At 40.0% G+C, this 22,303-nt stretch overlaps 1 protein-coding gene across 1 annotated transcript; it reads left to right on the forward strand.

Moving 5' to 3' along the window:
- The first annotated feature begins 4,292 nt into the window (after positions 1-4,292).
- Positions 4,293-16,054, forward strand: TMEM41B (transmembrane protein 41B). Its single transcript, XM_010563919.1, has 7 exons — positions 4,293-4,374; positions 6,030-6,147; positions 7,286-7,414; positions 9,146-9,239; positions 10,127-10,231; positions 12,192-12,330; positions 13,188-16,054. The coding sequence occupies exons 1-7, from the start codon at positions 4,293-4,295 to the stop codon at positions 13,355-13,357; spliced, it is 837 nt and encodes a 278-aa protein (XP_010562221.1). The 3' UTR covers positions 13,358-16,054.
- The last annotated feature ends 6,249 nt before the right edge of the window (positions 16,055-22,303 follow it).

A 22,303-nucleotide genomic window follows, 5' to 3' on the forward strand; every position in this document is an offset into this window, starting at 1 on the left:
TTCAGGCTCTGTGATGGCTTATGAGCAGGCATGGGGAATAGCAGGCACTCTGAACCTGGAAGGTTGTCCAGCTAAATGTTACAGCTGGGCACTCCATTGCTTTCCTGGGAATGGTCTCAGGCAGGGAGGTGAGCTCTGGTGTCATTGCCTTTCGGGTTGTTACTGTTTCTTTTCGCAAGCTACTGCCTCTCTGAGATGCCAGCAAAGTAGCTCCCTGCTCTGTGTAAAGCAAAATCAGCTGCTTTATTCTAAAGTTTAAACTGTTAGTTGCAACAGAGTAATTTCTTGCCATATTTATACATCATGAAAACGTTAAAACAATGCAGTTTTGTTTGTGGTGGTCAGAAAGAAGATAATAATACGGGAAAGCAGGAGAAAAGGGTTCTAAATCTGCACTTCTCCTCCTTCAGAAATTAAACCTATGATTTACTTATTGATGAATGCTCCCGTCTTTGATAATTGTCAGCTAGAAGCTCTCTGGAGTAGGATCACTCTCAGTCTCTCTTCCTCCTTCCTCTTGCTGACAATTAGCGTGACTCACTCTACAAAGCATTGGCAGTGTCAATGACTCAGCCATGTGACACGTGCTCCATCAGTCCATCTAGGCGTGATTTAAAAAAGAAGCAAATACAAGTTTTTTTGTGCTGTGGGAAGACATCTCTTTCAATTTGATAAAAATAAAGCGTTCCATCCAACCACCCACAGAAGGAAGTGACTTCACAGAGCTGACCACTTAGCTGCCGCCCTAGTAATTAGCAATATATTTTGTTTCTTTCCAGCAGCTCAAAAAAGGCATTTTTCTTTTTGGTTCACATAGAATTTGAAAGAACTCATATTCTGAATTTAAGATATATTTATTTTCCAAAAACCAATTCATATAAAGCTTGTGGGTACCTTCCTTATTTGGTCCGCAGCCTCCAAGTACAGAGAGTGCTGCTCCCACTGGTAAAGCCACTGAGCAAACTCCAGCTGGAGACCAGAGCACTTCTATCATTCTTTCTCTGCTGAACACAGTATTGTGCAGCGTATGTTCTGTCACGAGGGGCTGGGAAAGAAGCTCCAAAGACAGAGGAGATTTTATGTTGTTTATGAAGTTATACATTATGTATTGAGGATACTTTATATGTGAAGAGAGTAAATCTATTTTCAGTCCACAGCTATTGTTCTCAGTACACTATGGAGTGAAGCTGTTTCCAGCAGTGCTGATCTCAACCATGTGTCAGAAGTTTCCTTGATCACACACTGAGTTCCAGTTACCAAAACTCTTTCTCTTCTGAACACGTAAGGGATGTGGCTTATGGTGATATTTTTCATTCTTTGCTTTCTTTCCAGTAAATGAATCTAATTTAATGTTTTAAATAGAGGTTCTGAGTTAATTTATTTACAGAGTGAGTCCTAAGGAACATTCCCCAGACATGTCCCTTTTTTTTCTTGAGTGAATGCAAAGGTTCTGCTGATATTTGTCAGGTATGGACGTCTTATAGAGGTGACTATTTAAATTGTCAGCAGATACTAAATACCACTGACAGTTTCAGTGTTTAGTAAAATAGCCAACACATTCACAACAGCAGTATCCCCCCTAAGGGGAACCAAGAACAGCATAAAACAGACAGTCTGAGAGTCTTCTGATAATCTAGTCTAACAAATATCACTTATGCAGTATATTTCAACTTCAAAGTAATCTAGTTATGAATCCCTAAATTTCACTCTGGCAGCAATTCAGAAAGCTGGAGCTCCATAACACTGAGATGACTGGAGTTATCATCTCTGTTTTTAATGAGATATATACTAACACTGGGAGATTACTGAAGAATCAGCATCCTGGGAACCTTCTGCAGGCCATGCACTTGTATTAAGTAGAAGGGGAAACATGGAGCAAATTTGTATTGCTGTAATTGTTTGTTGTATGTCTTACAGTGGTGTCTTGGACAGTGGGAACTGTAAAGAATTTAGCAAGAGTCAGATGTTAGCGCTATCTGTGTTGTCAGGTTACCTGCATTTGGGTAACGCAAAGGGGCTACACAATACAAAGCAGGTTAATTAGAAGTGAGACATCCACTGAGGCAGTCTCTGCCAGACTCCCTGGCTCTGAGTGATTACTGAACAACAAACATGCCAAACTGGGATTCATGCCCCACCGTGCAAACCACTACACCAAAATAAGAGAAAGCCCTTGCAGCATTTAGAATGTACTCTACAGCTTTTAAATTGCGGTACGTATTTTATTGACATCTTTCAGTACGTGCTTTTTCTCCTTGGTTTCAAGATGACTTGGTAAACAGTTTTCTGCATAATAATCTGATTTACAGTTTTACTTCCAACATTCTTCAGTTTAGTATCCATTTGATGTTTTGTCAGAAGTTATCCAGACAAGAAAGAAGTCTCAGTGTTTGAATCATTTTACCTGGAGTACCAGAAGCAATGGGATAATCAAAGAGAGATGACAAACATGATGTGCATTTACAATAGGGGAAAAAATGCTATCTACTACGGTGTCAGCAATTCCTATCCTGCTAGTATGTACAATTTTCTAGTGAAAGGGTTTGAAAAAACAAAGGATTCTGTCATCTGGCACCAATGCCCAGAGCAACAAGTTCATAGACCTGACTGGCTCCTCAGGGCACTAGCATTTCTGAAATACCAATTAAAAACATTAAAATGGTGAATTACATGATTTAATGAAATAATTTTACATAATTTGATTCTAAATGTAAGAAATTCTGAGTAAATTACGGCTTCATGTGGAATCTGCTCGAGTTGAAGCTTTATTTGGAATCTGATCACAATTTATAGTTTGGATTATTTCCTCCCGCTGGATTTGGCAGGGTCTTTACTTGTGTAGTAGCATATTAGACTATTTAGATCTTAAATGAATCATAGACCTGCTGTAGACACACTGTAACATGAGTGGTTTTTTGTACAGTGTGGCAATAAAGCAACGCTTTTAAGAGGCCGGCTGTGTGCTGAGCTGCATCTTCCTCACTGCTTTATAAAGATCTATGATCTCAGGAAATACAATCTGTAAAATTCTACTGCTATAAAATGACTTATCTGTTGTATCCTGTACAAGCAATTTTAAAAGACATGTTTACTCATGGTATAAAGTTAGTTGCAGCCAGAGTATTCAGATAAATGAGCCTGAAGTTAAGTCTTAGAACGGTGTCCAGCTCTCTCCTAAGAGCTTCCTTTCTAGAAGACCCTGAAGAAGGGCTAGAGATTTATAAGTAGATACAGCTGGAAGAGGGGAGATAGTGTGTCACCCTACCTCCCTCAGCCAACAAGTCTGCCCAGAAGCTTATGCAATGTGTGTTGTCTGCACAGTTTCAGCGTGTTCTCTGGAGAACGCTTACTGTAACACTTCTCGCTGGTGGGGAGAGTTGAAAGGTTAACAGATGTCCTGCTGCCAAGAGTGCATGAAGAAATAGGTGCTTCGAGGTCAGATTCGGCTTGAATGCCAAGGCATCTGTGAACATCGGGACATGACACTCTAGCTTTGCTGAGGGATTTCAAACCTTCTTACTGACAGAAAGAGACATGAAGAAAATCCTGAGACAGCTAGTGGAGTTTTCTTTCCTCCCGGGAAAGACCAATCCGGCTCATTTGAAACAGCGCACCCAAGCTTTCAGGAACAAGCCGGCTCGAAAACCTAAACACCTAACTGTAAAAATCAAACGAGGTTTCCCCTTCCCTCGCAGCCCACCACTGCTCCGGAGACCCAACCGCCCGCGGCGCCCGCCGAGGGGCTCCCGCCGCCCTCTCTCTGAGGGGGGCTCCCGCCCTCGCTCACAGAAGTAAAGCCGCTACCGAGGCACACCAGGCCCGCAGACGGGTTTATCCTGCTGCCCGCAGGCACGATCGGCCTTTACGTCCAGCCGGGGCCGAGGAGGCCGGGCTGGGGCGCCACCGCCCCGCCGCGCTGAGGGGGCGCCCCGCACCGTATTCACCCCTATTGAGCGCACTCCCGATTACCGTATATCCCCATACGGACGGTCCCAGAGAGGAGGCGTTACCGTATTTACCGTCACTAACCCACCGCCGCATTTCACGACGTGAAGCCCGACACGTGCTCCCGTATACCACGGCGCAGAAGCGCAAGCCCGTAATGCCCCTCAGAAAAGCGGCAGGCCGCAGCAGCGCATGCGTCGTGCGGCGGCGGGGGCGGGAGCGCGACCGCGACCCGGTGGGGTGAGGAGGAGCGGCCGGCCCCGCCTCCTTCCCGCCGTTCTCGGTGCCGGCGAGGCCTGCCTTGACCCCGATTCGCCGGCCGGCGGGCCCCGGAGGAACGCGGAGTCATGGCGCAGCGGAGGGCGGCGGAGCGCGGGCCTTGCCAAGCGGCGGCGGAGAGCGCCAGGCACCAGCGGCAGCTTCTAGAAGGTGCCGGGGGCTGGGGCGGCGGGAGCGCGAGACCTCTTCCTCAAAACGGTTCACCGACTGCGCCGGTCGGTTGGGCGGGAGAGCGGCAGCGCGGCCGCCTCAGCGGGGCCGGGGTGGGGGCGGTGAGGCGGGCTCCCGTCTCGCGGGGCCTGTCAGCCGCTACCCGCGGCAGGGCCGGGGGTCGAAATGGAGCAGCAGCCCCGTTCCACACACACGGCAATGAGGAAGCGCGCGTGGGTTTCGTGTGCGGGTGTGTTGTTCCACCGGCGGTACGGCTGTAGTGCAAAAAGGGGCAGTGGCAGAAAGTGCAGTTGGCTGTATTTTCCTTTTTCGTCCTCTGAGTTTTTTTTTCCCTTGCTGGTTTTGTTTCTTTTTTTTTTTTTTTTTTAATTTTCTGTTCCTCTCTGAAGAAGATGTTATTAAAATAGCCACGGGTGAGTTATTCGTGCTTGTGACTGCTATGGGGATGCTGCCTTCGGCCTTAGCAGAGCCAGTGCACACCTGTGGGATCACGCTGACCTCAAAGTGAAAAACATTAAAGCGACTAAAATTGCCAGCTCGTCCAGTCGGCTCTGTTTCATCCGTGGGTTTCATCATCCTTTCGCTGTGTTTCACAACAGTGAGGTGGCAGTGCGACCCGCTTGAATGTTGTGCGTTGGCATTGTAGTCATGCCACCAGCACCTACGAATGAAAATACAGCCGTGGCGTTTTTTGTGTTCTTCAGGTGACCAAGACTGACGCTCGCTGTGAAGCTGTGCTAGCCTAGCAGTGTCTGAGGAGAGAGAGTGTTTTGATAGGTGCACGCATACACACTCCAGTGTGGATGCAGAGACTTCTTACTGTTTATTTTTCTGTTTAAAATTCTTTGTGTGTATAGCTGTACTTGTGCTAATCAGTGTATTGCATATATATAGTCATATTGGTAAAAATCTAAAGTATAGAAGAGACCTAAAATATAAGTGTGTCACTTATTATATTACCATTACATCCTTTACACAAGAAATTAAAGGCTAATAAAAACTTACATGGATGTATTCAAGAGAAGTCTTTTTATATGAGTGTAAAATTTGTGTAATCCCAAGTCTGAGAACTGTAATCTTCATATCTCAGGCTTGTGTGTGTTTGTGTTTACATATGTTTTCTCCTGATGAGTGTGTCTCACCTAACTGGCTGGTGGCTGTGCCTGGTGTTCTTTCTTAGGAGAAAAAAGAAAAAAATCCGTTAATGAGCATGTTTTAAAGTTGCATTGTACATACTGAAGTTTTAACTTTGAGTTAAACCTCTAGTTAACTAGACTGGCAGAAGATTTCTGTCAAAAAGGAAAAAATATGTATGACTTGCTTCGTTTTGCTCTTTTTTCTCTTTACAAATTTCTTTATTAATTGAGGCTTAAAATATTACAGATCATAGAAGTTGACTTCTGTAGGATGTTTGCCAGTGTAAGAACCTCAGATTTGTTTGATAGCTTTCAGGGAATGTGAGCAATGTGTTGTATATGTTATTGAAAGCATTGGTGGCAAGATTATGTTCACAGAGAAATGTTCACTTAACATTTCCTTAAAGTATAAGTTTGAAATCTGTTATAAGATGTGAGGGTTTTCTTTTTGTTGTTGTTTTAGTTTGGTTATTTAACTTTGTTTTTGTTTAATTTCAGGGAAAGCTCAGGCAGAAGGTGGATCAGCTCGGACGTCACTTCTTATTTTAGTGTCCATCTTCTTATCAGCTGCTTTCCTTATGTTCCTAGTATATAAAAATTTCCCACAACTTAGTGAGTAAGTATGTCAGGAAAGATTAATTTGTTTGCTTTTCATTCAGTATCAAATTGTAGAGGAGCCTGTGTGGGGTTAAGTGATTTTTAAACTGACATGAGTTAATAATAGACATAACCTTATTTTTTTAAAAGGGAATTTGAGTTTATAACCTAGAATGTCAGGACACAAAGCTTAATATTGAAATACTAACTGGTAGGATCTGTGTAAACAGAGTTGTACTTGACCTAGGGATTCTGTTGCACAGTTGAGATACTATGTTTTGAAAAGTTATCCCCTGTCACGTTAGCAAGGATAACTCACTGTGTTCTTAACCTTCTTCAGTTGAGTGCCAAAACGTGCTTGGTTAGGGCTAGGTTTATTTTAAAATGCCTTGTGCACTGGTACAACTGGAGGCTGTTATCAAAAGGGGGCATCCTTCTTCCTTCATATCTAAGCTTCACATTCCCTTTTCCTCCTTTTTGTTGCATCTAGTACTCGTGTTGGGAAGGTAGATAGTTTGACAAGATGGAAGCCTGCTTGTCTGACAACTTTCTTTTTTTCTTTTAGTAGTTAATTTTCTGTCTGATTAAGTTGCTCAACAAGTTCAGTTTGCAACAGTCCAATCACTAAGTCTGATACAGAGGAAGAGAGGACACTCAACTATGCTGCCCAGGGTTGCACCAGATTAAGGTGTGACATGAGATTTTGCTCTTAAAGCTTTGTTTGTTTGTGAGGTAAAGCTCTGCTGCTCTTGTTGCACTTCAAATGTTATGACCCTAGTGTTGAGGCAGTTACAGTTGGTTTTGGCTGAAATGTTGACTGCTGTTCAGTTGCCAAGGTTTGGTTTGAGTAATTATTTCTTTCTGATCGGTACTTGGTAAGAAGAAAAAATAATCCTAGAAATGAAGCAGGTTATTGTAATGAATAAAAAAATATGGTTTGCAAGTACCTAAAATTGAGGATTTTCTAATACAAAACACTGTAAATATTAAGTGTTCATCTGAGAACATTATCACAACAATAATCATAGTTTGTTTGCTGAGGTTGTAGTTTAGTGGTGTGGTGTATCTAATTATCTATATATTCAGTAAATAATTTTACTATGCTGTTTGATTATATTTACCACCATTCTGGCTTGCTTTTTTTTTTTTTTCCCCAGAGAAGAAAGAGAATGTATAAAGGTTCCCAGAGATATGGATGATGCAAAGGCCTTGGGAAAAGTCCTGTCCAAATATAAGGACACATTTTATGTTCAAGTATTAGTGGCTTATTTTGCCACGTATGTTTTGTATCCTTTTTCTCATATAAAAGGTAGTTTAGATGTAGTTATATTTCTCTGAAAAAGAAATGAAAAATACAAACTTATAAATTCTCAATCATGGCTGAAGGAGGCTAACATAACCTAGGTATGTTTATAAATAGACACAAATATTCCAAAATCTCTGAACCTAAAAAAATTTCTTCTGTGTTTCAGTATGCTTTTTGGACTGTAAGAAAGGATTGAGTAGAAGGAAATTGATGTGTGCATGTATAGTAGTAAGTGTTGTTGGGGATTTGCATGCAGCTTCACCTTGACTGTGTCTGTTATGGACCAGATTTTTAACTTTGGTATTAGACTTGGTCTCATTTAGTGTTACACTAACTTTTTTAATTGCAAACTGAATTGCCAGTTAGAAATTGCTGTTGATTCTGAAGGAAAACTAAGACTACTGCACTGTTCTTCCTTGAAACATTCAGAAGTGCCATATATGAGTAATTTACAGGATATTTTACAACATTTCTCAAGGAAAGCATTTTGAGCCTTCTTTCATCTCTGCAGTGCCTACATTCAAAAAACAAATCTCTATTTCCTTTGAGAGCACTAAATTTCTGAAGTACTTTCTGTCTAGGGAGAAGCAAAGGCTACCTGTGTTCTGTGTTAACTTTTTTCCTGAGTGCTGAATATATTAATTAATCATTAAACACACTCTTAACTAGAACACTTAACTAAAGGTTAGTAACTTTAAAAAGCTGTATAAGAGGTCTGTTTCATAGTTTAATGCAGGAGGCTTTCATAACTTGGAGAAAAATCAGTGCTGAATGTGCCATTAGTAATTATCCTCTAGCTCATTCTTTTTAAGTGTAGTTCACAAAGAATAGATTTATGAAGAAAATTAAAATGTTAGAGTTTATAGATTAATAAGTAGTAGAACAGAATTGCCTGTTTATTGAACTACTATATCAGCTGATGTGATGACATTTACTGTGTCAGCAATAGACTGTGATCAGTTGACAAGTATGTTACAGTTATCTCAGAACCTTGACACTTGCTTAGAAAAAAAGCTGTACTGGTTGTAATGGACTTAATATAAAGGAAGATTAGTTTGCTTTTTGATACTTCAGTCAATTCAACTCGGATAAAATAGTGTGCAGATTGTGGGCAATACATCATAGTCTTAAGTATGCCTAGCAAGCCTTAAGCTCAGCAGTGTGCTTTCTTATGCTGCAGAAACTTAATTTTTGCCTTTTTGAAAAATTCTGACTGAAATTAGTGATTGTGTATCCTGGTTATCTAGCGAATGCAGCATGCCTATTTGTGAGGAAGTCGTAATTGCCTTCATACCTGTCAGTCTTCCATGAAACTCGTAGTAGGTATGGGCTTGGAGAGTTCTGTTTTCAGAGGCAATACCTGAAATCTGTATATCTGTAGTCAACAATGTAAAAGCAGAAGTATGCATTTCCTGTAATGTCACAATAAATCCCCAGTGTCAATTGTAGCACAGATAAAGAGAAAAATGTAGTACAACTTTTATTTAGTGACTTATTTTTCTATGTGTAATGATGAATCTACCCCTTGTTTCTCTGTGCTTGGGCTTCTTGTGCTACTTTGCAAATGTATTTTGAAGTAAGGATCTTTAGAGCATATGCCTATTTATATTTATGCTTTTACAAATTTTAGTATGTATCCTGACTGCTTATAAAATTCAGAATTGGGTAGCTTTTTAAAAATGTTTCTTTTTCTTAACTAAGATGCATCCAGCTTGCAAACATTTGCTATTCCTGGGTCTATATTTCTCAGTATCCTGTCAGGGTTTCTTTACCCCTTCCCGCTGGCCTTGTTTCTTGTTTGTCTGGTAAGTATGGAAAATAGGTAGAAATATATCCCCTCACAAACTGTTTGGAATACAATGAAGCATCTGAACAGCTTCCGGTTTGAAATGATCAGAGTCTGAGTGAAGTAGGGGTATACTTTAGTTTCTGAGGAATGAATGAGTTTTCATTCAGCTCTGTTGTGAGAATGGTATTACCCACAAAATTCACTGTAGCATTTGGTGATGATTCAAAAGACTAAACAGTTTCTCAAAGTTTTCTTAATAAGAGGGACCTGAGTGTGAATCAGCCACAGTTTCCTTTACTTTAAATTTGGCTAGCATCCACCAGAACCTGATTGTAATTTCAGAACATGATTACTGCGTTTTTATTATTGCACTGCAAAACACATCTGTTTTTAAATGCCTTAAATACCCAAGAAACTTAATTTAAGATATTAAATGTATGTTATTGACAAGCTTCAAAAAATGTTGTGTATAGAAGATGCAGTCACAATGAGCCTTACTACGTAAGAATGAGACAATTGAGTAGGTATGGAGCAGCCAGTCGATGAAATTCAAGTTTGAATCTCTTCAATGCCATTGTGCTCCTTATTTGCAAAGCTTTCACTGTTCAAAATCTTAAAACTGCAGAAGCACTCAATATTAACTGATAAATAATCAACGTTGTCTACTTTGAATGTTAAGATTGATCTAAATGCCTTGGAAATAAAGGAACTGTCCTGGGTCAACAACATTTTTAGGGAGTGTGTACATACTGCTGAAGGAGAGCCCTTCAGCCTCAATGGAGGGCCACACAGAAGCAAGATCTTTCTAGCCAGAGTAGTTAATAGGGATATAAGGCTAAGATGAAGTAGAGTTTCTGCTCATTTGTTTGGTTGGTTTTTTTGGTCTTTTTGGGTTTTTTTCAGTGCTCAGGACTTGGAGCTTCATTCTGCTATATGCTTTCATACCTAGTGGGACGTCCTGTTGTGTACAGATACTTAACAGAAAAAGCAGTAAAATGGTCAGAACAGGTAAGGTTTCTAGAGATGCTGAAATTTATGATAGAAAATGTGTAGTGGAATAGCATGGAAAACTAGGGGGTCTTGTGCTCATGTATCTAATTACAAACAAAGGATTCTGGCTCCTTTTTGATACTGTGTAATTACTTTCTCTGGGTGTTTTTAAACGGGGGGGGGGGGGGGTTTTCCTGGTTTTATAGTATTTTTGGGGAGGAAGCTGTTTTTACCTAGGAAGAGTTTGCAACTGATAATCCCCCCTGGTTTAGCCAATGTCAATGGGAAACCTCTCCAGTTTCAATTTAAAGTAATAGCTCTCTACGCATCAAAACTAATGAAGGTGGGGTTTGTGTTTTTTATAGGGGAGGAAAACCCATAGCACTATGTCTGATTGCAAAACCTTAATCTGAAGATGTTATTGTAGTTGGAGCATTTAGAAGCTTTCTCTTACAGTGTCTGGTAACATTAGTTTCAGCAAGTGTTAATTCTCAGATGAAGTTCAAGATTTTTGCAATACAAAATCATAGTGTGATTACTCTTTGACCTCATGTCTCTTGCTTTGATACTCTGAAACATGTTCAAACAGATTTCTTTTTCTGGCAATTATGAAGCACAACTAACTATGTATTCTGTTCAAGATTTTTGAATCGCAAAAATACTTTAAATTTGTTCCTCATTAGGTAAGATGTGGAGCTGTCCTGCACAAGTGACCTTATTAAATAACATAGTAGTATTTTGACTCTCGACCCAAGTAAATCTTAACATTGCAGTATAATCTTGAGGCTATTCTGAGTGGCAAATGGTTACTATTTCCATTAGCAGAACTGGATATGTGGTTTAAAATTATGTAATGGCATGTGCAGCTCATATCTCACTGTTTCCAGGTTAATTGGACTGTATCATGCTTGCATTTTGAGGGCTAAGACATTTTATATACAGGATTAATCAATGTTTAAATATTTGTCCTTCATTAAGATTAAAAAACCCCCACAATGGTATTATTGAATGACAGTAGGACTACTGACTTTAGTGTTGCAGTTGAAGCTAAAGTTGGGGGGAAAAAACAGGACTGTGGCTGGGGTGAGTTGCTACATGAGGTTTCAGATGGAATTGCAGTCAGACCAGGTTTGGTTTCAGCTGGGGCCAGATGACCATGTTTAGGCTTAGGCTTAGTGAAGGTCTGCCAGGATAGGCCAGAAATGGTGGATGCTTTGCTATGCTTACAGCTTGGTTTGGGGTTACAGTTCTTCTTTGAAAGGGCTGATGTGCTAAAGCCAGGCTGGAAGGAGAAGAGACTTTGTAGTACTAGTGTAAGGAGCTGGGCTAGACTTGAGAATATAATTAGGACTGTCAATAAAGTTGGGGCTATTGTGGTTGCTCCTGGGTAAATGTTGATGCTAGGTGTTCTAATATATGGCTAGATAGGTTTTGCAACGGTGCTGGCAGCAGCCACCTGATGAGCTTCAGAGCCATCACCTGGGTGAATTTCCAAGTGAAGAATACAGCTGTGTTTCAAGTTTGATCATGAGTTAGGACAGAATGGGTTGAGAAACAAAATTCATTGCTAGTTCCTGCAAAAGCTTTAGAGTGAGGATGATAAGCTGGCAGTGTTGATTGGGCTACAGTTAGACAGGCAGAGGTTGCTGTGCTAAAGTTAGTTAGGCCTGTTGCTGTGCTGAATTGCTTGTTTGCTGTTTAAGTTGGCTGATTCAGACACATCATCACCGTGCTCCTACCGCAGACTGGTATTTCCAGACTACCTTCAGTACTATTTGACAGGTGATTCACTGATGACTCTTCCTGGAGTCACTCATTGTTTAACTGATTTTTATGTTTGCAACTTGTAAATTTCTGCAAAAGATACACCTTCCACCGCCCTCCCCACCCCCCAACAAACCTCTAGTAGTAAAATCATTGTGTATTTTCAAGGCAGGGATTTTTTTACTGATTTTTTTGTTTTGTTTTGTTTTGGCAGGTTGAACGACACAGAGAACACCTCATTAACTACATAATATTTTTGAGAATAACACCTTTTCTTCCCAATTGGTTTATCAATATAACATCTCCTGTAATTAATGTGCCATTGAAAGTTTTTTTCATTGGCACTTTTCTAGGTAAGAATTCTGGTTGGTGAACTGCAGTTTGGGGGTAGTCAGAAGGGTTGTTATTAGTGTCTCTCTGTATGCGTTGTTCAGCGGAGATCACCACCTACTGGCCAGTTGAAAGATTACACAAGAATATTGTATTTTCGATGTGTGGCGCTTATAGCATCAAAAGATTTTAGTAGTCAGGACTATCTGATGTACTGGATGAGAAGTAATGAGCCCAGGCTAATTACTTGCTTAAGGAAACATACATTATATGAACACTTTCTTACTAACTTTTTGTTCCACTCCATGACTATAATACTTCTGTGAACTTACATAAGCTCCTATTTTCAGCTCAGCATAATTGTGTGAGGATGTATGTGACTTTGAGCTGAAGGATTGTTTCTCCCCTTCCCACTCCATTTTGTTCATCATAATATATCTTCCTAGGAGTGAATTAATAATTTAACTAATGTAGTGCTAAACACTTTAGTTTTGTAATGGGCATATTTTTGCAAATACTTTCTAATCTGCTTAGGAAACAACCCATATCTTTCTTTTATAAACTTAAATCTGTTTGTAGAGAGACAACTTGAAATCTGCAGAGCTAAAGAGTAGAGATTAATTTCTTAGTCTTCTGTGTTTGAGTTGGTGTTAAAAATATTTAAAATGGCATATAAACAGTTCTTTTGATAATTTTTTTTGTCTTTGAATTTTATATTTACATCCCTCTTAAAAAAAAAAAAGTACAAGGCAACAACGTCTGAAATTTTTGGTGTTAAAAGTTGGATGACTGATCTATGATTTTTTTCCTGTTTTTTTTTTACCCTAACAAGCTGTTTTTTCTTCCTTTGCCCTCCTACCCTTCTAATTCTCCACTCCAGGTGTGGCACCACCGTCCTTTGTAGCCATTAAGGCAGGAACAACGCTGTACCAACTTACAACAGCAGGGGAAGCTGTTTCCTGGAACTCTGTTTTTGTTCTCATGATTCTAGCCATCCTCTCCATCCTACCAGCTGTCTTCCAGAAGAAATTGAAACAGAAGTTTGAATAAGGATCAAACAGGACCAGAATTTCCCATACTTCATCTCAGGATCAGCACTTCTGATATTTGTATATTTGCTTTTCTATTGGATCTTAAGCAATTAAAGGGGAGGCTTGTGATTGATAAGAATGTCTTTAAATGAATATGTGGCCTAAAATAGAAGGAACTGTGTTCCGAAATGTACTGCATATAGTTTTGTAACCAAACCATCTCTCTTACTTTGGCGGGCAGGGGGTGGGGGTGGCCCTCAGGATGAGGGAAGTGGAAACACAGATGTAACATTTTGCTCTGATTACATGCAGAGCAAAAATAGTAATGTAGACATAAACTACAGATAATGCTTTCAAAAACTTGCAGGAAAAAGCCCCTTAATTATTCAGTCCAGTTTTGTAACATTCTCTGTAGGCTTGCATGTGATTCGGTCTAAGTACATTTCTCATCAACAAAATTTCTCTTCTTTTTTTGCCTTTAGGAGTTCCAAAATAATAGCATAATATAATAACGGTGCTCACTCAAACAAAGGTTTTTTGCAGTACTTTAACTACAATGATATTCTTATCCTGATTGTTTACTTCTATTTATTAGTGCTGTGTGGATTTAAATACTTGAACCTACATCTACTTTACTAACTGGATTAACAAAGGTGAAGTGTCACATCATTTCCTCTTGTCCTCAGTAAAGTTTTATTCTGGGAGAGGATATTAGAAGGGAGAGAGCAGGTTAGAATTTTTATTGTGGCTGGCTGATGATTTTGAAGTTCTAATTTTAATTTTTTAATGTTGATTATTTTGCCAATATTTTGCTTGCATAGATTTATCCTGCCCATTTAAGAAAAAAATTAAGAAAATGATCATATGATTATATAAAACTTTCAGTTCTCAAGTGATTTAGAAATTTTTAACTTTAAGCAGTGTAATATTACCATTTCTCAAGCAATATATAAAGAATATAAAATTTTCCATTGCAGCTCGATTAGCTAGAAGAAATGTCAGGTACACAAATTGGTGCAGTTCTTTATTAAAGAGCTGATTCCAAATAATGTTCAAAGCATCACGTAACAGAAGGCTCTTGTGTCAGTGTATATAAAATCAAAAGGATGATTCCATTGTCTGTTAAGTCAGTAACTGGCAATGGGCAATCAGCTATGATTCACCTTTAAGTAGAAGTATATATATTCACTCAATAAGGTATATGATACCTCCCTTTGTATGCTTATAACTGCTGTAGTTTGTTGTGTTGTCAGTGGAATCCCATAAAATGAGGCCCTGATCAGCAAGGAACTGGGGTGTGCATTTAAGTTTTATCCTACTGAAACCAGTGCTGCTTATATGTTTTAAGTTGGTTCCCCTGAAGTATCTTGCTGAAACGGGAGTTGACACATTTGTGTATGTTCCAATTCAAGGGTTTATTTCTTTGTATCCTCATGTTAACTCATCATATGATAGATCATTGAGATGTAAGAGAACAGTTCCATAAATGTGATAATGTGAAAGGTACTGGTACCTTTAAAGGGTTTTGTTCATTTTGTAACATAATGCTAATTGACTCCTTCATTTCATCACAGTATTACATGTAAATATATAGTAAATATTATTGATCCACTACTTGTCTTTTATTTAAATCGGGGCTCCACAGTAAGTGGTATTTTTTGCTAGGTAGATAAAGGAGTTCATATCACTTCTGTTTGCAAGTTTATTGTAAGATCATTTAACTTCAGCAATTTTGTTGTTTAGAATTTACTCTAAAAGTGTACTTTATTGGCATTTAAAACTGAACAGTGATTATTTTTATTGCTGCAGTTCTAATCTCAGAGGCCATCTACCCAGGGGATTTATTCCATAGGAAATTTGAGTGTGAATTTAGCTGTTGTGAGCAAGTGTCCCCTGGACTACTGAGTGTGAAGTTGCTGTAGATTTACAGCCTACTTTTCTGCATAGTTAATTTTTCATGCAGGTGAACTCTCAGAATAAATTACCTACTACTTTTTGTCCAGTGACTTTTCTCAAAATTTGTCTTAATTTCTGGTCAATAACAGATGCTGTTGTAAAATCCCTTCTATGCTATATAAAGCCAATATTTTGGTGGAACCTTGACACTAAAGAAGGAACTGAAGTGTGTTTCAATTTGATGTGAATCATGCTATCGCTTGACATTTTCACTGAGTTACATTTCACTGTGTAGATGGGATCAGGCTATGTTACTGAAAAACCTGTTGTGTTTCAGCCATAGGCTGGGTTCCCATCACAGTGGCTAAAAGCCTTAAGACCTTAGAAATGTTGAAAATAAGGTTCTTTCCTTTTGCAAAACATTAGCGGCTTTTTTAACCTGTCCCTTCTGTGTTTATCTTCAGCTGCCAACGGCCTCAGGCGGTTTCCTACCCCATGAGGACTACTTCTGAGGGTTGTGAAGAGCAAGGAAGGCCTTGTGAAAAAGGCAACAAAGCACTGTGCTGTGGAATACTGTACTAGCCTATTCTTTCCTTTAGGGAATCCAGCAAGTGATCCAAGAGATAGCCATAACACTTTGACCGTAGAACAGTGGCTGCCATGAAACAAACCGGGAAATCAGGAAGATGTAGCTTTGTTTTTTAATTGCAAGGGATTTTAAGCTGTTAGGTGACCTGTTCAGCTTTTGGAATTTGTGATACCCACATGATATCATTACTAAATGTCTCTTGCCATTTGATAATAAAACTATTATATAAAACATGAAACATTGTATTTTTGAGTACAATGAAGCATGCTGAACTTCCCGCTAAGCTTAATTTTTTATTAACCTGTTTAAAAGGGATGAGTTCTTATTAAATGGTATTTTTAATGACTGATTAAAAATTAAACTGAGCTGATTACAGCTGTAGATGAGATTCATTCTGTTTCTACCTTTATTTCAGAATATGTAGGTAAACTTCCTTTTCTATCTGAAATTAATTTCTCACAACAGTAATTTTGAAAAGTTTTTATTTTTTGCACTGGAAGGCAATTGGGTCTAACTTGTTTTATTTTCTCAAATAGAGCCATTTGCATAATTTGCGGGTTTTTTTTTTTTTTGCATGAATTCCTGATGGAAGGCTCATGTGCTAAAGTTGTTATAGCTTCATTCACCTTCCCTTAATATTCTGTTATGTCTAGTTTATGGAATTCTTTTTTTGCCTTGTATAGAAAACTGTTGCTGAAAGGTTAAGACGGAAGAAGTTAAAGTTAAAAAATTAGAAGTCTTTCTTTAAAATGTTAGTGAACTATGCTATTATACAAAGTCAGAACATGGTTTTTTGTTGTTGGGTAACTTTGAGGATTTTTGTGTGTTGCTCCAGAGAATATTTGTCAGGTATAATTTCTGTCATAACCTAGTTTTTATGATAGTAACTAAAATGCAGTGTGGATTGCTCTGCTTTGTGTTAGAACTGAAGTATCCTGCCTGCCTCACACCATGCATTTTACTCTGGATTAAGCTGAACAAGCAGCAGAATCGACTCAACCAGGTAGCTGACAAGGACTGAAAACACCCAGCAGCTACTGCAGGTACATTTTTAAAAATATAAGAACTAACTGAAATAGAAGCCTTTGAGAGCTGTTGCTAAAGGAATGAAATTCTTACCTCTAGCGTTTTGCACTAGAAATAAAAAGGAACAAAACAGAAAATGCATTTCTTTCTGTTTCTTAGTCACATTTTTTCTTTCATTCTTTTAAGCAATAACAGTGGAGTAATAACTCTGGGAATTGTGGGAGGTAAAGCACTAAGCATCATACCTTCTAGTCAAATTCCTCCATTAAAAATTAAGTTTGGCATAGTGAACAAATCCTGTCCCAGGAGTGCCTCTTGAGTGCCTGTCCATTCCTTAGCACTCACTATAAAGCTAGTGCCAGAATGGGGAGGTCAAACTATCCCTCAAATATATAATGAACTATTTTTCATAATGTGGGACAATCTCTTTTTCAAGATTACAAAATGGGGGGATTATTTTTTTCCCAGAAGGCTGAAAAGAATACAGGTCAAATTATAGAAAACTTTCCTCCTGTCATAGTGTGAGGTTTAAGAGGGAAATGAAAGTCAAGTTTTGACAGGTGAGCAGGATCCAGAGTGAGGTTTTCAATTTTCCCTTAAAGAGAAGTCAGTTACTCTGATTATTTTTATGACTAATTGATGTCTTGCAATGACACACACACTTCTATCTTAACTCTCAGCTGGTGGCTTTATAGCTCCAGGTCACCCAAACTGAAAGAAGTTACAGCCTTTTAATAATGGCAGTTAATACAAATAAGAGCATAATATGTTTACTAGTATACCATAAGTTGCCTTCCTGTTCTTAAAAATTTTCCACCTAGTGTAATAATTAATGTTTCATTGTTTTATAGTACACAAGGAGGAATCTGGGTCTGGATTATGAGAGCTAAGATCAATGACTGGCGTATAACTATGGGAGAGGCCTCAAAAGTGCCTTTCTGTAGATAACCTTCAAAACACAGACAATTCTGATTCTGCACTTGTCTAGGACTTCAGTGATATCTTCATAGCCTAAAAGGTTAGTAGGCTCTGGAGCGGACTGGGAGTGCAGCAGCAGGAAGTAGCTTTTAAAATTCTGCATCAGAATTAAGATCTAATGTTATGGTCATAACTACTGATTTTTTCTTTTACAACATAGCTGCTGGGTAGTTGTATCCAATAATCTGGAATTTGCAATGTTTACTGTATTTGGGAGAATTCCATGCCATGAAAAAATGTTTTGAGCAGATCACTAAATCATTCTTGTGTTTGACTACTTGTTCGGTGTTAAAATCATTTCTCACAGGGAATGTTCCCCAGGGCAGGGGTTGGAAGGGCAGAGCCCAGCTGGTCTGTCCCATTGCCTCCAGTGAGGGAGGAGGGCAGGCCAGGTGCAGCCTCAGGCAAGAGTCTCTGTCAGCAGGCAAGTCTGTAGTGATGAGACAGGTCTGAGGTCAAGCCAGAAAAGCAAATCAGCAACACAAGGTCAGGATGCGGCCCAATAAGGGTAACCAGGTTCTGACACAGCCCAGCAGCCTGACTTAAATGGACCTGTGGTTGGTGGGGTTAAGACCCCAGCTGAGGCTGGTCGGGGCCACTAAGGCCTTTTAGTGCCCCCAGGACCTTCTTACAGGGAGCTTCTGTCTTGATATGCTGACTTTGATGGGACTTATCCTGAGCTGTATCTTCTAATAGCCTCTGATTTTCCTCCAGTCTTAAGGGAGATCCTAAATGCTCAGTCTGAATACTGTAAAATTTGTTAAGCAGATACAGTAAATTAGACATTTTGATACCCAAGCCCCTTTGTGGATCAAGTGTCTCAACTAGGACGCTAGGCCAGCCAGCTATAAGTCTTCAGACTAGACTTCAGACTTAACCAATGTGTGACCTTGCCTATGGCAATATTGTGCAATTTCCTGAAAGCCTGTAGGTCCTTTGTTTGCCTTGGTCTTGCCATCAATGATGAAAATCAGGGTGTTATCTTTTCTCTTCTTCATGGTTGATTCTATGATCAAAGGGAACCTCATGAAAGGATATAAAGCTCTTGCAGGGGTTCCTGGGCTGCCTTTGCAGCCACTGGGTTGAGTCTTGGGCCTCCCACAAGTGGGAAATGTGCAGACCTTCTTGAAACTATGGATGTTTTCAAGAGCCTTCTTGGTTCTCAGTGCCTTGGCCTTTGCCTCCACCTTGGAAGACTCGGTCTGCTTAGGCTGGGGCAGTATCCTCAACAAGTGGAAGTGAAAGGAGCAGAAACAAACCAGGCTCTCACATACTCACCCTCTGGCCTCATCTTGGATATTGACAAAGTCGGACCTCACTGAAAAGCAGCCTGGTGCTACTGCTTATCTGAGGCTCTGGGAGCCCTTGTAGTAGATGCACCTGCACAACACATCTATGACCTGCTCAGAAGCTGCACCACCAGGTGTGGACTCCTGGAGCTGGGGAGAAGAGGGACAATGCTGCATGGGAGCTTAAGTAATGTTCAGCACCTTGATGTGACAGTTCTCTGATCTGTGCCCTGATGTGGGAGGATGTGTGTTAGGTGATTTGGTGTGCAGGCTATATTCTAGAAGTCTGTTGTGTGGATATTGCTTACACCAAATGCATTGTCATTAAGCAATTGCAGCCAGTTTCGAGTATCTAGTTTTGCAGACTGGAGAGGATTGCTTTAATGTTAAGTGCTACTGTTTTTGGGTTTTTTTTTTAAGAATCCACAGTAAATATCTTTTATATGGTGTCTTCTAACATCTTCAGTTACCATCAGCACCCTGACTACTGTAGCAATCTGTTTACGATTTGAGCTCTGTTACCTTACTTAGCTTAGCACCTCTTGGGAAACAGCTGCCCAGAAAAAAAGGCAGATACCCTATTTCAGACTTTTTCAGTTCTCTGAGAAGTGTTGAATGAAACTAATTTTGCTTTTGGGGTTTCTTACTGCTTATTAAATGAACTCTTCCAATAGTCGTGATTGTTGGCAAAATAAGTCTGAATTAACTAGTATGAGGAATAATCAAGATATGTTCACATTAAGTTCTGTTTTCACTATTTTTAAAAGACTTGATTCCCTTTGACTTAAGGCTTGAGCTTGAAAATCCCAGTCTTTGCCATTGAAAACCACAGCTGAATCAACAGTGATAGTCTTGCCAAAGACAATGAATCTTTTAAATCACTTCCTATTTACTAATATATCTTTATGATTCTCTGGCTAAAGAGTCATAGTTTCCACAGATTTCACAATTCCAGAGATTTTCTCAACATCATAAAGAATACTTTCAAGAATTTGTAATGTAGTTTAGGGTGTCATTGCCTTACTCAAGGACATCTAAGCAATTTGCTAAGTTTACTGACAAAATTGCCATATTTTGGGTGTTTCCTGTGATGGGAAGATTGCTCAAGAAGACTGACAGATTAAAGCTACTGGCCTTTGAATTAGACATCACAAATGTTGCTTGTGGTCACTAGGCAAGAGTATTTCAGAAATGAAATAATGGGGGGAGGAGGGATACAATGGAAAAGAGAGTCATTGACAAAATGGGAGGAGAAAGCTCTATCTGTTTGGGTAATCTACTGGATGCCTAGATTTAAGACAGACTAGGCTGTAAACTGGCTAGGAAAGCAGAGAATTTATCTGACAAAGTATGAATAAGCTTTTTCACAGCAAAAATTGTGGTGACTCTTACCTTTCTTGATTAATTAACCTTTTGTTGATTCTGGCTCATGCAGGTCCTCCTTTTTTGTTCCTTTCTTGTAGCAATTAAAAGCAAATCTGAATTTTTTTAGTCTGAGACTCTCCTTTTAAAAAAACAGTTCTTGTCCCTTAACCCGTTGCATAGCACGGCATGTGTATATTTAAATATTGCTGCTCAACAGTATTTCTGGCAATCCTCTGCTTGCTTACTAGCCCATCTAACTTTATTTGCTAAATCTTCTAAATACATGGTTATTGCTGGAACAGTTAAACTGCAAGTAAGAACAATTTTTTATTTCCCTATTTTTCTCTTTTTTTATTCCCCCCCCCCCCCGCCAATATCTGTGCTGTTTCTCTGGATTTTCTTGCAAGTCCTTCTGAGACCCTCCAGCTATGTTTTTTTTTTATAAGGGTTAAACTACAGTTCAGGCTTACTCAGAAGAAGTTAACTACATGCTGAATACATTGTCCTTTGCCACACTGAAAGCAGACTGAGAAGCAAAATGTGCAAAAAATGGCTAGAGAACATAGCAGAATAAGAACAACTAAATTTAGCTAGTTCTGTTCTCTGTTGCTGTCTTCTGCAAACCACCAGGCAGGCTCAACATAGTCTAAATGTGCTTACTAAATGAGTTAACTTGAGACTCACTCTAATATTTCTCCTAACTATCCTGCTATCTTTATTGAAATCTCTCCCGCAACTTCATTAGTGGTTTAAAATTGAACTGCCAAATTGAAGCAATACTTTCATTAATTGACAACCTGTTCTGTGGCCCATACAGTCCTAATCAAGTGAATACTAATAGCACCAGTGCAAAATGGCCTAAGAGCTTAGTTACTGTACTGCAAAGGCTGTAACCAGTGACAGTGAAGTCATACTTGTACTGCTGTCTGTAGTGCCTGCAAAGAACTCAATATATCTTGGCAATGTAAACCCAAATATGTCAAGTTTCATGTGCTTGATAGCAGGTTAAGTGAGGTTGGCGTCTGATGAATTGACATTATGGCTGCAACTAACTACTTGAGCAGTCCTAGATAATACTCCTAGAAGACTGAAAAGTTTTAATTTCTCCTCTTACAAGCAGTACAAGATAGGGAAGAATTCTGATGTGAAAGCTGCAAATAGAGAGCCGAGTGAGGAGAGGAAGGGGAGCTGCTTGCAGACGTAATTTTAGTCTAGTGAGGCAATCCCAGGTCCTTCTATGGTTAGGGGAAGGTTGTGCTCTCAACTCAGAGCATGGGTACATGTTACTAGTCCCTCAGCAGCTTGGTTTGAGTCATTCTTGTTGTTCTTCCCCTTTTCCCCAGCGGTTGTTTTCCTCTCCATGCTGGGGGGGGGGGGGGTTCCCCCCGCTGCCCAAGCCCAACTGTTAACAGAGTTGTCTGTGATGTTAATTCAAACAGAAAAAAACCCACCTGGAACCGAACAATCCCCAAAGCACTTCCGCTGCTCCCACCCTCTCTCCCCCATGAGCTGGGCCGGTGTCGGGGTGTGGCTGCTCCACAAAGCCGTGGAGTCGCACAACCGCCGGGGCAGCGGCCTTCGGGGAGCGGGGATGAGCAGCTGTAGGTGACAGGGGATGACCCGAGTCCAGACAACGCTAAACCGTGCTCTGAGCGAGTGGCCCCTGGCAGAGCCGCCTTGTCCTCTCTCACTGCAGAGGGGAGAGGCTGAGGAGAGCTTGGGAGGGGAGCCCCTCAGCCAGCGGCCCCCCGAAGCTTAGGCCGGTGCTGTAACCGCGGCCCCCCCGCCGGGAGGCACGGAGCGGAGCTGTCCTGCGGTGTTC

Source organism: Haliaeetus leucocephalus, unplaced genomic scaffold (assembly GCF_000737465.1).
Source record: "Haliaeetus leucocephalus isolate CR32 unplaced genomic scaffold, Haliaeetus_leucocephalus-4.0 Scaffold173, whole genome shotgun sequence".
NCBI lineage: Eukaryota > Metazoa > Chordata > Aves > Accipitriformes > Accipitridae > Haliaeetus > Haliaeetus leucocephalus.

Coding starts and splice junctions, on each gene's coding strand:
- TMEM41B (XM_010563919.1), top strand. CDS start 4,293: ATGGCGCAGCGGAGGGCGGCGGAGCGCGGGCCTTGCCAAGCGGCGGCG. Junction 4,375..6,029: donor CCAGCGGCAGCTTCTAGAAG/GTGCCGGGGGCT, acceptor GTTTAATTTCAG/GGAAAGCTCAGGCAGAAGGT. Junction 9,240..10,126: donor CCTTGTTTCTTGTTTGTCTG/GTAAGTATGGAA, acceptor GGTTTTTTTCAG/TGCTCAGGACTTGGAGCTTC.